This window comes from Mytilus trossulus, chromosome 3, assembly GCF_036588685.1.
Source record: "Mytilus trossulus isolate FHL-02 chromosome 3, PNRI_Mtr1.1.1.hap1, whole genome shotgun sequence".
In the NCBI taxonomy this organism is placed as follows: Eukaryota; Metazoa; Mollusca; class Bivalvia; order Mytilida; family Mytilidae; genus Mytilus; species Mytilus trossulus.
The window spans coordinates 18,136,285-18,153,469 of NC_086375.1; the positions used below are offsets into that span (position 1 = coordinate 18,136,285).

At 33.5% G+C, this 17,185-nt stretch overlaps 2 protein-coding genes across 3 annotated transcripts in view; one reads left to right on the forward strand and one right to left on the reverse strand.

Moving 5' to 3' along the window:
• LOC134710313 (protein stum homolog) overlaps positions 1-17,185 on the forward strand; it is a 338,001-nt gene that overhangs the window by 28,045 nt on the left and 292,771 nt on the right. Inside the window, exon 3 of one of the 2 annotated variants that reach the window (XR_010106111.1) lies at positions 1,362-1,485. Coding sequence is in view for 1 of the 2 variants with exons in the window: in XM_063570618.1 (XP_063426688.1) it covers positions 1,362-1,432 (71 nt within the window). In the remaining variant the exon portion in view is untranslated. Of the gene's footprint in view, positions 1-1,361; positions 2,217-17,185 lie in introns of those variants that run through there. The other variant, XM_063570618.1, reaches the window with a different exon arrangement.
• On the reverse strand, positions 8,366-11,156 carry LOC134710303 (transcription intermediary factor 1-beta-like). The gene is made up of 2 exons (XM_063570610.1): positions 11,091-11,156; positions 8,366-10,771 (listed from the first exon to the last, which is right to left on the reverse strand). The coding sequence occupies exon 2, from the start codon at positions 10,738-10,740 to the stop codon at positions 8,722-8,724; it is 2,019 nt and encodes a 672-aa protein (XP_063426680.1). The 5' UTR covers positions 10,741-10,771; positions 11,091-11,156; the 3' UTR covers positions 8,366-8,721.

Below are 17,185 nucleotides of genomic sequence, written 5' to 3' on the forward strand. Positions count from 1 at the left end.
CAATCTTGTGTTTTTGGTTATTGGTTAATGGATTTGTTCGTTATTTGATTCTACGAAAAACTAAGGGTTCAACTTGCTCATTTGAAGATCTTTCACAACGATTTGATTTCTTCATGTTTGTCCAGTTCAGCTTTAATGCTCCCAATACACGTGTAAGTCCCGATAGCATTTAATGCTCCAAAAGTTCTATTTTTGACGTATTCGGTTTGAACGTCTTCCAAAGCTTGTGGTAAGAATAAATGTCAAAATTTTGCATCGATGATAAACTAAAATAAATCAATGATTATCAAGTGGCAAAAAATATAACTTTACAAATTGGTTTGGTTAAAACATGTACTTCTTTAAAGTTTCTTGAAAATACTATTTGTTTTACCATAAGCAGTCAAAATTGTAGTCTTGAGCAGAAAGGAGTAGGTTCAGTAAGACCCCTTTTTTGGCCCTTAAATATTGCAGTTTCAAAAGTATGAAAATGTATTCTTTTAGCTATTTACTGGTAAGTAGAATGCTTCTGCTACATAAATATGGGCTATTTTTGACATTACAATGCTCATATATCGGGTACTAGCATAATTAAGTCATGCTTGATTACTAAAATCTTCACAAGTTGAGCATTTTAGTTTAATTTAAGACGGTTTCCGTCTAAAATGAAAGTTGAGCCTTCGTCATTAACGATATAAAAATGGAGGTGGTAGATTAGCAGTGAGACAAAACTACACCCGAGTACAAACAATGTAGACTTTATCAACTATTTGTCTTCATACGCCATTGATAATGAGCAAACTTCATTTGTAAAGCAGGTAACAGGCGAACAAAATAAATTGTGTTTCTGGTATTGCTGTCACAGATAATCGAGGAAGTGTTGCAGAATCTGCTCGCCCTTCCGTAGCACATGATATCACCAGAGTGTTTTTGTGGGGTTCGTGTTGTTCAGTTTTTATTCTTGTATGTAGTGTTTTGTGTAGTGTTTGTCATTTGGCCTTTTTCTTTTTTCCCATGACGAAGCAAAAGTTCCGTTTTTCACGACTCGTGCCATTAAATGCAGCTGTAGCAGCTTACCCACCAGACACATGAACTTTACGGATTTAGTGGAGTTAGTGTTGTTCACGTTTTTTAAGAGTTTTAAGACTGTTGTTCAGGTTTTTTAAGAGTTATATCTAGAGTTTTTAGACTGTTGTTTGTTTTTTTCGACTTTTTTCTTTTCCTTTCTTGCCATTGTATTGTTTTTAGTCCCATCAGTTTGATTACTAATAACGGCCATTAGTCTTGAAATGGTATATGATGTAAGATTTGTAACTTATTTTTTATAGATGTCTACTAACTTCTTTATCATAATATCAATTATAAAAGAGGTTTTTTTTCAGTGAAGAAGGATGACGACGTTAAGATTCCATATTATGCCCGCCGACAAAGTAGTGTGGATTTTCTTACTTGATTGATATTATTACTGTTATGCAGATTATTTCTCGAAGTGTTCATTCCTGTACGGACTGGTATGTGTAGTGAAATTACCGAAGACACAATTTTTTCTGTTTCATTTTGGATATTGTGCATTATTCATTGGCTGAATATTCCCAAGATGGCTATAAACAATAAATCAACAATATTTGTGAAAATCAAATCCAAACAACAAATACTGTTGTTTTATTTATTTAGTAGAACTTTTATTATAGTAGCCTTAAACACAGGTTTAATATTGACAAGCGTCATTGCTAGACACCTTCCTTATTCTGTTCTTACATGTTATACTTCTTTGTGATCACCGTGGAGGAGTTAAATACTTTACTCAATGTTTAACCAAAGTTTTTTTAGCTTTTTTCATACCTTTGCTGCATAGTATTTAAACTCAACAACATGAAACATTCAATGTTCTAAAAGTCGGTAAATTGTAAGTGGTAGATATTGTAATATGCTCATTTTGAAAATAAGGTCCTTATGTTTACTGTCATAGGCTCCAGACTTATAAGTGTGCAAAAAACAATTTTGATGGCATGATCACAAAATATCGTCGAGCTTGATACGACGTCATGCAGCATTTTTGGTTTCTGATTTTTTGCTTATATAAATACGGTCACAATTGTCATTGACAATGTACCGTTTTTCATCAAATTTGACACGAACATATAAAACTTTGCACACTTAAATTGCAGTGAGCTGTCGTTAAGATAGTAAAAGTTTTACATCTCAATATATAGATATAGGAAGATGTGGTGTGAGTGCCAATGAGACAACTCTCCATCCAAATAACAATTTAAAAATTAAACCATTATAGGTTAAAGTACGGCCTTCAACACGGAGCCTTGGCTCACACCGAACAACAAGCTATAAAGGGCCCCAAAATTACTAGTGTAAAACCATTCAAACGGGAAAACCAACGGTCTAATCTATATAAACAAAACGAGAAACGAGAAACACGTATATATTACATAAACAAACGACAACTACTGTATACATATATTTAACTTAGTTTGAAGTTTAGCTTAGGCTTTTGTATTTTTACATTATGTATATTTTGAAATATTATAACATATTACTAGAATAAACGTTCAAATATTTTGTTTTGTCAAGTATGAGTTGTATTAAAAAAAAATGCTGAAATATCGAAAGGAACAGTGTTATGTGATGTTAATAGGGGACAAGTAATCACTCAGTAATAAGTTTATAAACTCATCATAGATACCAGGATTAAATTTTGTATTTACGCCAGACGCGCGTTTCGTCTACAATAGTTATCAAAGGTACCAGGATTATAATTTAGTACGCCAGACGCGCGTTTCGTCTACATAAGACTCATCAGTGACGCTCAAATCTAAAAAAAAAAGTTACAAAGTCCGAATAAAGTACGAAGTTGGAGAGCATTGCGGACAATATTTTCATAAAAAAAATTGCCAAATGCATATAAGGTAATCTATCCCTGAGGTAGAAAAGCCTTAGTTTTTCAAAAAATCAAAAATTTTGTAAACAGATAATTTATAATTTTGACCATATCAATGATAATTTATAATTATGACCATATCAATGATTATTTATATTTATGACCATATTAATGATAATTTATAATTATGACCATATCAATGATAATTTAAAATTATGGCCATATCAATGATAATTTTTGTCAGCACAGTGCTGACTACTGGAGTAGTGATACCCTCAGGGAATTATAACTCAACAAACAGTTGCATCGACTCAGTGGTTGTAATAAACTCATTATAGATACCAGACTAAATTTTGTATTTACGCCAGACGCGCATTTCGTCTACAAAAGACTAATCAGTGACTCTCAAATCCAACAAAGATAAAAAGGCCAAATCAAGTACGAAGTTGAAGAGCATTGAGGACCAAAATTCCTAAACGTTTTGCCAAATACAGATAAGGTAATCTACTCCTGAGGTAGAAAAGCCTTAGCATTTCAAAAATCCGAACGTTTTGTAAACAGATATTTTATATTTATGACTGGTGATACCCTCAGGGAATTAAGACTCTACCAGCAGTAGCATCTACCTAGTGGTTGTAAATAAACTCATCATATATACCAGGATTAAATTTTGTATTTATAACTGTACTCATCAAAATTCCTCTTTACATTATAAATTCGACCGCCACTTTTGAGGAGAGCTGAGGGTTCAAACCCTGGGTAGGTGTCTTAAAAACTTAGTATAAGATGCGTCTTCGCTTAGCGCATGGCGTTTGACAATAAAACAAAGACTGGTTGGCTTCATTTGGACCGTAACACAGTGTTAGCTATTACGACAAAAAACGCACATCTAGAAGATAGTAGGATAATGTAATTTTTTTTAATTTTCATTTATGTGGTAGGGAAAATCTTTTAATTATTGGTGTTTTCCGGAAAGAAGAAAGTTCACAAATTTTCAAACCCCTATGGTTGGTGGTTGGTCCTGGTATACACAATTTAGATATCACTATACCTTTTCAAACCAAGTAAAACTCATAATTCTGAGGGGCGGTCGTATGATGGAAGAGGATGTATAGGTATAGGATGTAGGATGTATTAATACAGTACAGTTTCAATTATTTAACACTAAGGGGACGACCATTTGATATTCTGGGGGGGGGGGGGGGGGGGGAGCAGGAGGATTTGTTTTTGATCGGTTATTTATTTTTGTAAACTAAGAGGACAGATTATTCATTTTCTGCACTATTGAAGCAAGATTTTTCATTTTCATTAAAGCAAGGGACTGATTATTCATTTTCACAACTTTATTTATGATATTCGAAAACATACAATTTAAAAAATATTTGTTAATTATGAATAATACATGTACAGTCAAGTTATTGTGTATCATTTAATCAAAATTAATCATTAAATCCCCTGCAATTTAAGACTCAAGATTTTATTGATAACCTCAGACACATATTTGTGTACAAGAGGACAATATATACAAACATATTAAGATAATACATAGCGAGACAGGACAAACGAAACACAAATACATAGTATATTATAAAAGACAATTGGTATAATTAGATTAAGTATTTTATACTTTTCTCCACGAAAAGAATCATTTATATACCCAAGAGTTGTATAATATACAATTCCTTGATATACCCAACCAATATACGTGTATTGAATATATACAATGTACATAGTATTAAAGTTTGGTTAAGGTAGCCTTTTTGAAAGTATTGTTAAACATATTTCGCCGAGGGGAGCGAGGCAAATTTTTTTTTGAAGGGTTTTGGAACCGCTGAAGGCCCAAGAAGCTAAAGACCTGCTGAGTTATTTATTGTCAATACATTCCAAGTCAGGTAATTTATTTTCAAACTACCAAAGAACAAACCATTTATTTTTGTAATTATCAAGGCTAAGTTATTTATTTTCAAAATCCTCCTGCCCCCCCCCCCCAGAATATCAAATTGTCGTCCCCTAATCTTAGAAACAAACTGCACTGCCTAACAACAGTTATCTTCTCCTTGGTTCTGATTATCGGAATTTGATGAGACTGTAATCAAAGTATGAGGGTTAGCGCTATAAAACCAGGGTTAATCCACCATTTTCTACATTTGAAAATGCCTGTACCAAGTCAGGAATATGACAGTTCTTGTCCATTCGTTTTTGATGTGTTTTGTTATTTGATTTTGCCTTGTGATTATGGACTTTGCGATTAGATTTTCCTCTAAGTTCATTATTTTGTGATTTTTCTTTTTTTTCATAGTACAGACAACCGGAAGTTTTCCATATTACAGACAACCGGAAGTTAAGGAGAATTTATAATCTGCTGATAGTGTTCCCTGGACTATTTGTTTAACTAAATGTTCCTTTACCGCATTTGGCGTGATAATGCACTATGGAGTGAAGAAAAACTCAGCTTTGTTTATAAACAGAGAGAATCTAGTTAGCCTAAGTAGCGCATATAAGTCTTTGGGCATTTTTAACATTTAGAAAATAATACAATTCATAAACTCTTTTTTGTTTAGTTTGTATTACTGATATTTGTTCTATTTTCCATTTACCTCTATCTAATATAGTTTTTTTTGCAAAATACGAGATATGGGTTAATGAAGGCAACAGTAGTAGACCGCTGTTCGAAAGTCATAAATCGATTGAAAGAAAACAAATCTGGGTAACATACTAAAACTGAGGTAAACTCGTCAACTATAAAAGTAAATCAACGAAACAACAGAAACACTGACGTGCAACAGAAAACATAAACGACAATGCAACATACAAAGAAACGAACTATTAGTATAAGATAACATATCGCATGTCTTATCAGCCCAAGTTCAATATCAGCCCAAAAGCCGCACGGCTCGAGGGCTGATAATACATGCGATATGAAAAATGACATGTTATGATCTTTTTATCATATGCTTCAACAAAGGAGAAACATAACAGATTTATGTATTGATCCTTTTACGTAGTTTCCAAATAGAAGTTCATAGAGTGAAAAGTTCACAGACGTCGGTCCCTAAATTTTGTACATTAAATATGAAATATTTCTATCATATGCAGAGAAGAAACATATTTGAATATAAACGAATCGATAAAAATATACATAATGAACAATGTTTGGAAAAGTCAACTTTTTTAAAATAAGTTTCTAAATTATGTTTGAAACTTTAAAAAAATGCATTCATTTAAAAATTTGTTCGTTAGTTTTTTGTTTGTTTGTTTGTTTATTTGTTTGTTTATTGTTTTACACAATATACTTTCCAGTATGCAAATAATTGTTTTGTACACTACTTTGTACTTGAGGTAAAACGTAGCACTGAGGTGAATTTTCCGAAATTTGCCGAGTATCACTTGAATGCCATGTTATAACATGCGATAAACTTTTCATATCAGCCCACTAAACACCAATTCGAAAAAAAAATATGGAATTTACGTTAATTTAATGCTATTATCATACAGTAAAATCATATGTTATTTAGTCTAATTAGTATCAAATTGTGGTAGTAATTAGATAATCAATTGTATTATCTAGCTATGTCCGGCATTGTAATGTATCATCTAGCTATGTCTTGCATTGCAATGTATTATCTAGCTATGTCCTGCAAAAACCTTGTTTTGTACAACTTATGTCTGTTTGACATGTTGTTTTTAATTTTGGATTCTGGAGTTTTCTGGTTTTCATCTGTAAACAGCGTAGGCATACCAGTGCGATTTTTCCATATGAAATGATTCACTGTAAGTGTGTTGCAAATCATAAGGACAAAAAGAAGAGATAACGACATGACATCATAAGCCAGCAATCATGATTCCGCATTTCTTTAGTAATACTAGTAATTGTTTTCATATTGAAAGCTTATCTTTGTAATTTAACAGTGTAATACAACTGCAAACAATAAAAGCTTTCATGGTGAAATGACCCGTTAACCTTGTACCAAGGGTGAAGCTATGGTAACCTGGTAACCCTGAATTTCCCGATTGCCGGTAATTCCATGCTGAGATTTTGCATCTGCATAGCTATGCGATATGAACTTATAAATATGTAGATACTTCTTAATTCTACATTAAATCCGATGTCGTATGTGACCGTGTACTTAAACACGAAACGTCAACTAAGTACCTGGGGTGCACCATCACAAACTAATTAGACTGGGGAGAACACAACAACACCATTACCTTTAAAGCAAACAGAAGCCTTGGTTTTCATCCACAGAAACCTACACATCGGCTCTGAAAGCATCAAAGAGCAAGCATTCAAAACTCTAATAAGGCCACAACATTATGGGACCCATATCATTAAAAACATAGTGAACAAATTGAAAAAAATCATAAAATCGATACGTCACCAAGCGCCACAGAAACAGATCAAGTGTACAGACGTGATTAATGAATTGGGCTAGACAAGTCTCCAAGAACGACGCAGAAAGATCAGGCTCACAATGATGTACAAAATCGTCAACGACAAAGTAGCCATCACAAAGACTTGTACCTCCAAAGACAAACTATAGTATCCAGACATACACAACAGCATGGATACGTGGTAAAAACACCAACCAAAGACTGCAGGTGATGACCCTTCTTTATGAATACCACCAAAGACTGGAACAAGCTTCCGCCGGAGATCACCACAGCACAGTCATTTGAGACGTTCAAATTTCAAATGAAATAAAGATGAACCATTGTTTTATCCTGTTTTTAACCCTGCAGGACCAATTTGCTAGTCTATATTCAGAAAGTTGAATGTGGCCAGTATATGGAAGAAGAAGAGGGAGTGCTCAACTCTTTCTGAGCGTTAAAAAAACAGTAAATGACATGCTGCAGGAAAAAAAATTAACCACTTTCCAACATCTCTTCCTTTCAGTGGTATTTTCCTAAATTACCCGATCTTCATCTCACTCCATCAATGTTTTCATAACTTACCTTCAGTCGTTGTTCTAGACCTGAACATCATTAAATATTTACCACTATATATAAGTCAAACAAAAAAAAATTGTCTCTTTTGCAACTATATATGATGAAAACTATTGTTTTTACACGAGCTTGACAATGATGTGTTGAATTAAACAAATTTTAAGTCAGGCTACGAGAGTTTGAGGGTCAATTTGCAATCCTAACTTTTTCTTGAAATCTTCACTTTTCTTTGAGATGAATAAGAGAGAAAAACTGTTTTTTTACTGTCAAGTGCATGTATTCGATACTGTGTTTCGTGAATTAATAAACCCTGTACAGATCACCTGTCTGTTCTATGATACGACACAAATGACTTTTGAATAAAACCAAAGAAAATTAAATGTTATATAATATACATACATAAAATATACAAAACTATATAATGAATGAAAGTCAATTCGAAACACTTAATTACAACACACAACAGTTCTTTTAACTTGAGCGAAAGTTATGAAACCGCTGTTTCGGAAGGGTGTGCGTCTTCACTAAATGCTTCAACGCTGTATGTAAACCCATCATAAACACCCGGATGAAAAGCTGTTCGCCAGACGCGCGTTTCGTCTCCTAAAAACTATGCAGAGTCGCTCGAATAAAAAAGTGCAAAAGGCGAAACAAAGAACGAACTTAAAGAACGTTGAAGAATATTCTAAAATATTTTGCCTGGTCTATTCCTTTGGTAGAAAATCCGAAATCCGGTATTTCGAAAATTAAAGTTCAAAATTTTGTAAAGAGATAATTTACAATTACTGGTACAAGTCCATGATAATTAATGTCAACACAGAAGTTCGGACTACTGTGCTGTTTATAACTTCAGTGAGGATAGTAGAACTTTACAGGGTTATCCCAAATAGAATGCTGTCATAATTTTACAGTAAATACTGAAATATATGAACCATACCTAAACTACAACCTAACCACAAAAATCCGTCGTCATCAACGGCAACGGAAAATGGATTCTTAATGCCGTCTTTTTCGGTTAAGATATTACATAAATGTTGACCCTGTTGATCTAGTAAATGAACGCAGTGGTTTTTGTAGTCTGTAACAAGGACGTGGCCATACCTATCACATGTCAAGCCACATGGTTCCCCTATTAGATTACCTTCTGTCCCCGTGTATTTTCTCTTATGACGTCCCTCTAAAGTTAAAACATGAACACATGATTCTTTATGGTCTGAAACGTAGATATCACCATTTATATTTTCTGTTATTCGCCTAGGATATTTCATGTGTTGTTTCGACCTTTCGAACTCCGTAATAACCTTTCCGTTGTGAGTATATTTCATCACAACGTTTTTGTCAGAATGCTTATAATTGTCATATGTGCTTGATTTGGTCGCACATACTAACAAGTCACTAGTGTGCGATAAGGCGATCCCGCGAGGGTAGTCGTTCAAAATTGCCAGATCTCGGATTCTTACGTCCCGATTCAAAACTTTTACACATCTGTTCTTACGACAAGAAATATAGACACTGTCATTGCTGTCAGAAGTAACATAATCGATGTCGATCTCCTTTCCAAGGCGGATTGTTCGGATACGACTTCCCAGACGGTTTATTAGATGCAACCTTTGATCGAAGCCACAGGCAACCCATGCTTTCCCTCCAGAGACGGGGGCTATTCCGCGAATTAAGTGCTGCCCGGGGACTTTATAGGATGCTTCCTGTTTAAGATCCATGTTTAATTTGCCTCTCTTCGAAATGTTACCGAACATTTCTCTGGAAATAGTATCTCCTGAATTAGAAGATGAAAATATGACGTTGACCCTCGGTATGAATCCGACAGGAAGAAGTTTAAATGCGGCATGAAGATGGCGGCGTAGAGTGTCTCTTCCTGCTGCAACGTCTGGGTTCGATCCAAAAGATATGTAGTGGTTAGCTGCTGTTATTTGTTGACTTGCAAATCTCACAGCTTCCGAAACACGAGATTTGAAAATTTTTGCACGATCTTCTTCGACCTGAATTTCTTTCTCAATTTCTTCGAGAAACTTATCTGATACATCATCGATTTCTTTATGCAAAGCGACAGCACGTGCCTTAATTACACCTGCTAGGTTCTGTTTCGCTGTAACAAACTCCTTCTCATAAAGCTGCACATCGGTAAGCCTATCTTTTAGGGAAGGGAGATAATTATTTAACAAATCAATAGAATTCTGCAAATCTTGTTTAGTTTCCTTTGCATATTCAACAATGTTTTGAAGATCATGCTCCTCATGACTGTCTATTTGACAAGCATCACAAAGTGGAATAGAACAATCACAACAGTATAATGTGATTTCTTGTCGGTGATCATCACAGAAAGTGTAGGACTTCATTCTATGGCCATCTTTTTCAGCCGTCTGTAGAGAATTAACTAAATGATGTTCTTTTGAAAGCTTCATCTTTAGGTGAATGTTTCCACATTTGTTGCAAAAATTCTGCTTACATTCAAGACAGTAAGTTTGTGCTTCCAGTGCTTCTTCGCAAGTTTCGCAGACTGATTTCTTTGCCTCCATCTGGAGAGAGGCTTGCATAGCACTAACATAAATGTTAGATTTAAATGCAGTGACGCCACCGTTTGGAATGCTAGTACTAATTTTACAGAGTGGACAAGGGAATTTATTTTCTTCTGAAGTCTGTTCAACAAATTCATCAAGGCACTTAAAACAGAACGTATGCATACACGGTAATATTCTAGGGTCCTGGAAATCTTCATAACACAAACCACACCAATCAAATTTGTCTTCACTTTCTTTTGTTTTTATATTATGTCGTTCATTTGGTGTTGGAGTTTGGTAACCTTCCCTGTCGGTGTTGATAACTTCTTCTGAACTATCTATCCTCTCCATGAATTTTACGTTCCTGGACTTCCGAACTGGTTGATCACTATTGTCTTCATCAGCCATGATTAAGGTTAGTTGCAGATTCAGTATTTACCTTGAAAACAATAGTTTAAATTTAAAAGACGGACGAATCATATTGTGAAATTAATTCAAAATGATAAAAATAAAAAAAGAAAGGAATAACTAACATAGTAAAATCATTCTACTATTTTCGCTTTTTTTATATACATGTACAAAAGTGTATCTTTGCACATTAGATTTTAAGGTTGATTTTATGAAATGCAGGATATTCTTTAAACCGTAAATGACCTTTTCCATTTTTCAACATTTACTTTCTTGTTTTAAATGAGAGAATGTTGAAGTACTTTAGAACGAATTAAAAAGAAACAGTAATGTACAAATTGTAAACTTACTTTTAATACATGTTATAAATCACATTAACAAAATTATTCTCTTTGAATCATTAGGGTGCAAAGTTCCAAGTGTTGTAAAGACAATTACTTTTAAACAAATACATATTTAAATGAAATACCTAAAGAATCAGTCGTTCGTATCGCGTACTTTATGTGAAAAGTAAAACAGAACGGTTAAATAAGGTCTAATGAAGTTAAATAAAGACAATGGTATAATATTACAGTTGTGAATCTACGCTTTTTCAACAAGTTTTATTAGCATGACGGCGTTTTTAACTTTTTGTTGTTATATTATACGATTTTTTTGGGAAACCTTGTTGAAATCTTTTATCTTTTATCTATTCAAAATCAAATTAAATGGGATTATCCTGCATACACTACAGAATACCAATGCTCAATGTATATTGAAAATTAAAAACCCGCACATATTCTTACCAATTTTGGATTGTATCAACTAGTATCTTTTCTTTAAAAATTCAAAAACGACTTAAATGGGAAATTGTCACTTGTACAATTGGAGCTACGATGAAACTGTATAGTCTAGGGTGGGGTTTTATATGTAAATACTAGAATACTTCGCACGAAACACTTTATATATTTGTATTCCTGACAAACTGAAAAAATAAGTCAATCTTCGTTTCATTAACTATAGGCTAAAGAACTTAGCTGAGTCGCCCACCTCTGTGAATCTTCAACGTGCCAGCAAAGGACAATATTCAACGTTGTGGACTAGGTGGTTGAATTCATGACATCTCTATTATATTCTTATGTTGATCTAGTATTTCTGGTATTTTTTTTCGGTTTACAATTTCTCCTCATCTTCTTTCGTCCCTTACCCAAAAAAACACAACTAAAGGCAATCAATCTTATACAATTATATTCGCGACTATTCAGAGTAAAAAAAAAGGCATATTGGTTTTCACATAATTCAAATAACGTATATGTCAAGCTTCCGATTTTCGTTTGAGTCAAGGGGAAAGGGGAGGGACTAGGGGTGCGCAATATCCTCACGCACTCCACTATGTCACAGATGACCTTGGTACTTCAAATTGTCTGAGCCATAACCCCATCCGCTTGACCTTTCTTGTGAAGACACTGAATTGGATTTACAATTATTTAAGTTTACAGAAATTTGTCTCTCGCGATTTCGCAATAAAACAGTAACTACTGGTAAAGTTAAGTACGTCATTTTTACGTACAGCTAGGAACTTCAGTTTCGTAGTCTCAGTCGTTATAAAATATCTGGGGTTGAAGTCATAAAACTTTTCTCAGTGCTCGGAGCACAAAAATCATGCCCAAAACATAAAATCCATAATGACATTAACGAAAATTAATTTACCATGATAAATTAAGGGGAGCACAACGCTCCTGTGGTATCTTCTACCTCTTTTTATTATTGAGAAACATTATATTAAGAGTCATATCAGTTTAACCATAGACACATGGTAAATATTTATTTACTTTCAATTGATAATTTTGAAAAATAAAAAAAAATATCTCTTATTTTGGGGTAAAATCGATCATCATCCTTATCCTGTGGTACTCAGATACTTAAAAAAAAAAAAGCCTTTGTACTGAAAACAAGAGGCTCTAAAGAGTCAGGGTCGCTCACCTGCATCTTAAACAATGTCCACTTTTTAGTAATAAACTGTTGCACAGAGATATGTCTCCCCTATCAGCATATAATTCGGAAAAAGACAATCTGGTGTGTACAGCAATATCGCATTATCCAGTAATGGATTATTTGTAGGTCTTGTCTATCAGATCATTTTTGCCATTTAAAGATCCTATACATCTTTTAATGTATTCATGATAATAGGTCAAATTTCAAACGATTGAGAAACTTTGCTGTTGACCATTTCAGTCTTGTTTGATTTACTTGAAGATCTTGTCTTGATACTTATTTTTGATAAGTGAAAAATTTAAGCATAAGTTGGTAAATGCCTTGTTTCAGGCCAATAACTCCTATAAGGAGTTGTCTGACAGTTTTGACGTCAATAGGCTGAAGGTAGTTCTCATCATTATGAACATGTTTTCACTTTTGGAGTTTTTCTATAGCTGTTTTCACAATAATAAGCTACCGTAATGCTCTCAAGAGCCTGTGTTGATCACCTGTACATACTAATGCTTTGGAAATCATGTAACTTAAGGTTAAAATCATAATTAATAGATCTAAGATAATAAGAAACCAGATGCTCCAAAGGGCGCAGCTTTATACGACCACAGAGGTCGAACCCTGAACGGTTGGGGCTAGTATGGACACAACATTCAAATTGGATACAGCTCTGAATATGGATTGTGATTAAACAGTTGACACAGCATAGGTTTCTGACACAGAATGAATGTGGTCTTATGAACTTAAAATGTTTTTGGTTTTTTTTTGCTTTTGAGCAATTCAGTATGCTGTTGAATATTAATCCTTTCCTTTTGAAATTTTCTTTTTCATTTCTGAAATTTGAAATAAGAAAAATTTAACCCCAACAACTTTTTTCACCTCCCCCTTTCCCTTATTCCGAAAATTCAAATTTCTTGTGGAGTTATCAACAATAACTACTCATTTAAATACATCATAAAACATCAAATGTCATTCAGTCATGATTCAAGTTAATTTAACTACTATTCTGGACAAAGAAAAATAACTCCAATGCAACATTTTATGTTGGCAAATTTCCAATGAAGTTCATTAACCTTATGTTTTTGGCAAATTTCCAATGGAATTTATTAATAATAAAGTTTTTGGCAAATTTCCAATATAGATAATTTATTAAAGAGCAGTTTAGGTGAGATATTAAAATGAGTTTCAATTACCAACCTTACACTGCTTTTAAATTATGTTTTGTAATTGTCCATTAACCTGGAAACCCTTTCCCCCCCTTTTTTGCACCTTATTCCTTAACGGTTAGAGCATTAACTCCTAAACCCAATTCTTACCATCCCTTTGTGGTATACCAATATCAAAAAATCTAAATACATAGTTAAATTCATCATATCAAAGAACCCCAAGAATTCAATTTTTGATGAAATCAAATAAAGTTCAATTTTGGACCCTTTATACCCCAATGTGAACCAATTTGATAACCGGTCCTAAATATTAATCTAAATGCATGGTAAGATTCAGCATATTGAAGAAACCGATATATTGATTTTTTGTTGAAATCAAACAAAGTTTAACTTTGGACCCTGATTTGGACCAACTTGAAAACTGGGACCATAATGAAACATGTTTAGATTCAGCATATCAAAGAAACCCAAGAATTAAATTTTTGTTAAAATCAAACTAAGTTTAATGTTGGACCCTTTGGACCTTATTATGTATACAAATTTGAAATCGGGACCAAAAAATAAGAATCTAAATACATGGTTAGATTCGGTATTTCAGAGAACCCCAATAGTTCAATTTTTGATGAAATCAAACAAAGTTTAATTTTGGCCCCTTTTAGCCCCTAATTAGTTGGGACCAAAACTCCCGAATTCAATCCCAACCTTCCTCTTATGGTCATAAACCTTGTGTTTAAATTTCATACTTTTCTATTGCCTTAAACTAAAGTTATAGTGCGAAAACAAAGAAAATGCCAAAATTGGGCCCGTTTTGGCCCCTAATTCCTAAACTGTTTGGACCAAAACTTCCAAAATCAATCCCAACCTTCCTTTTGTGGTCATAAACCTTGTGTTCAAATTTCATACTTTTCTATTGCCTTAAACGAAAGTTATACATGTAGTGCGAAAACCAAGAAAATGCCAAATTGGGCCCTTCTTTGCCCTAATTCCTTAACTGTTGGGACCAAAACTTCCAAAATCAAGCCCAACCTTCCTTTTGTGGTCATAAATCTTGTGTTCAAATTTCATAGATTTCTATTGACTTAAACAAAAGTTAGAGTGCAAAAACTAAAAGTATTCGGACGCCACAGACAACGACAATGACCCAGACGTGATACCAATATACGACCAAAAATTTTTCAATTTTTGCGGTCGTATAAAAGCTGCCAAATTTCCATAAAATTACTAACTCAGAAGCAGCAACCCAACAAAGGGATATTGGGATTAGTCTGAGAAATTCAGGGCAGATAAATCTTATGAACATTTTTGCCACCTGTCAGATTTGCTCGCAATACTTTAGTATCAGAGATATAAACCAAAAAACTGCATTTTACCACTATGTTCTATTTTTAGGCATGTTGTCCATGTTGGTTGGAAGGCAGGGTCATCAGACACAATTTTTAAACAAAATGCCCTATGATGATTACGATTATTGCTAAGCTTGTTTAAATTTGTCTAAGTAGTTTCAGAGAAGAAGATTTTTGTAAAAGATTACATAAATTTATGAAAACTTTATAAAAATGGACTATATTAAAGGGCCATTACTCCTTAAGGGGTCAACTGACAAATTTGTTCATGTTGACTTATTTGTAGATCTGACTTTGCTGAACATTATTGCTGTTTAAAGTTTATCTCTATCTATAATAATATGCAAGCTAATAACAGAAAGCTGTAAAATTTCTTTCAAATTACTAATTCAGGGGCAGCAACCCAACAACTGGTTGTCCAATTCATCTGAAAATTTAATGTAAGATCTTGTGTTGATGAACATGTCTAATCTTGTCAGATACGCTAGTGATGCTTGTTGCCAAGTTTAGTTAACTTAGCCCAGTAGTTTAATAGGAGGAGATTTTAGTGAAAGTTAACAGATTTCGACGACGGACAACAGAGTTTTCAGATCAGGTGAGCTAAAAATACATTTTACCCTATGTTCTATTTTCATCCATGTCAGTAATGTTTCTTAGCAGGTGGCAATTTGGCAAATTTGACACATTTTTTAAACTAAGATACCCCATTGATGATTGTCGCAAAGTTAGGTTAAATTTAACCCAGGAGTTTCAGAAATGATCTTTATATAAAAAGTAAACATACAACTTGTGACAAAGGATGCCAAGTGATGGCATAACATTACACCGTCCCTTTATGCAGGGTCGGGTCAGCTTAAATTTTAACCTGTGAACCATTCATCTTAATACAACACTACTGATTTGTTTGAATTATCTACTCAAGCACTTTTTTTATGAGAAAAGGTATTGATTTTTGAGTGATATTTTCTGAATATGCTGACCAGTTTGTACAATCATTTGTTGATTTATTGAGTGGTATTTTCTGAATATGCTGACTAGTTACAATCATTTGTTGATTTATTGAGTGGTATTTTCTGAATATGATGACCAGTTACAATTATTTGTTGATTTATTGAGTGGTGTTTGCATTACAATTTTGATTAGTGTGTGCACAGTCGAGAAAGGTGGGGGGACAAAAAATAACTCTTTTAATGATAAAGATTACAAAATCAATAGTTGTTTATTTCTATCACCTTACTTGTAAAAAAGTTCTTTTTGAAATTATAACAATATAATAACTAGGCATGTTGTCTTGTTTTCATTATTTATCAATAGAAATGCATTAGAACCTTTTTATTCAGATATTTAAATAAATATCAACCTTACATTTAGGGTATTTGATCTGTGTTTGATCAATGGCAATCATATCATATCTTCTGACATATTTTTGTATCTTAGTTATATGTTCAGTAAATGTTGACATGCTGTTGAAAATAAATATACTGTATAAGTTCAAAGTCGCAAAAATTTGAACAATTTTGTATAAGCCTTAAAAACAGGTGAATCGAGAGGTTTACCAAGTCTTACCAACAGTTTCATGCAGAATACAAAACATTTGATATTTTTCTGACATTTACCTATTGCTTTTCTTCTGCAGCTTGGTACAATCATGTTTACGAAAATGTTAACAGAGAAAAATTCTTCAGATGTGTTCTAGCTGCAGTAAAAATTAAATTAAATGGGCATCCTAATGATTGTTTATATTTTACATGTCTGGAGCAGACTATACAGTTGTAACTGGAGTGCATGATTTGACATACAAAATCATCTTTGTCTTCACCAGAACCCTCTGTGTTACAAGGCAGCGCTTTAACAGACTTTCTTAGCTCAAACGCTTACAGCTGACTAAGTATCTAACATGTTCTATGGGAAGTTATTCCATCACACCGTATAGGTTTTTCTTATTGTTGAAGGCTGTATAGCTGCCTATAA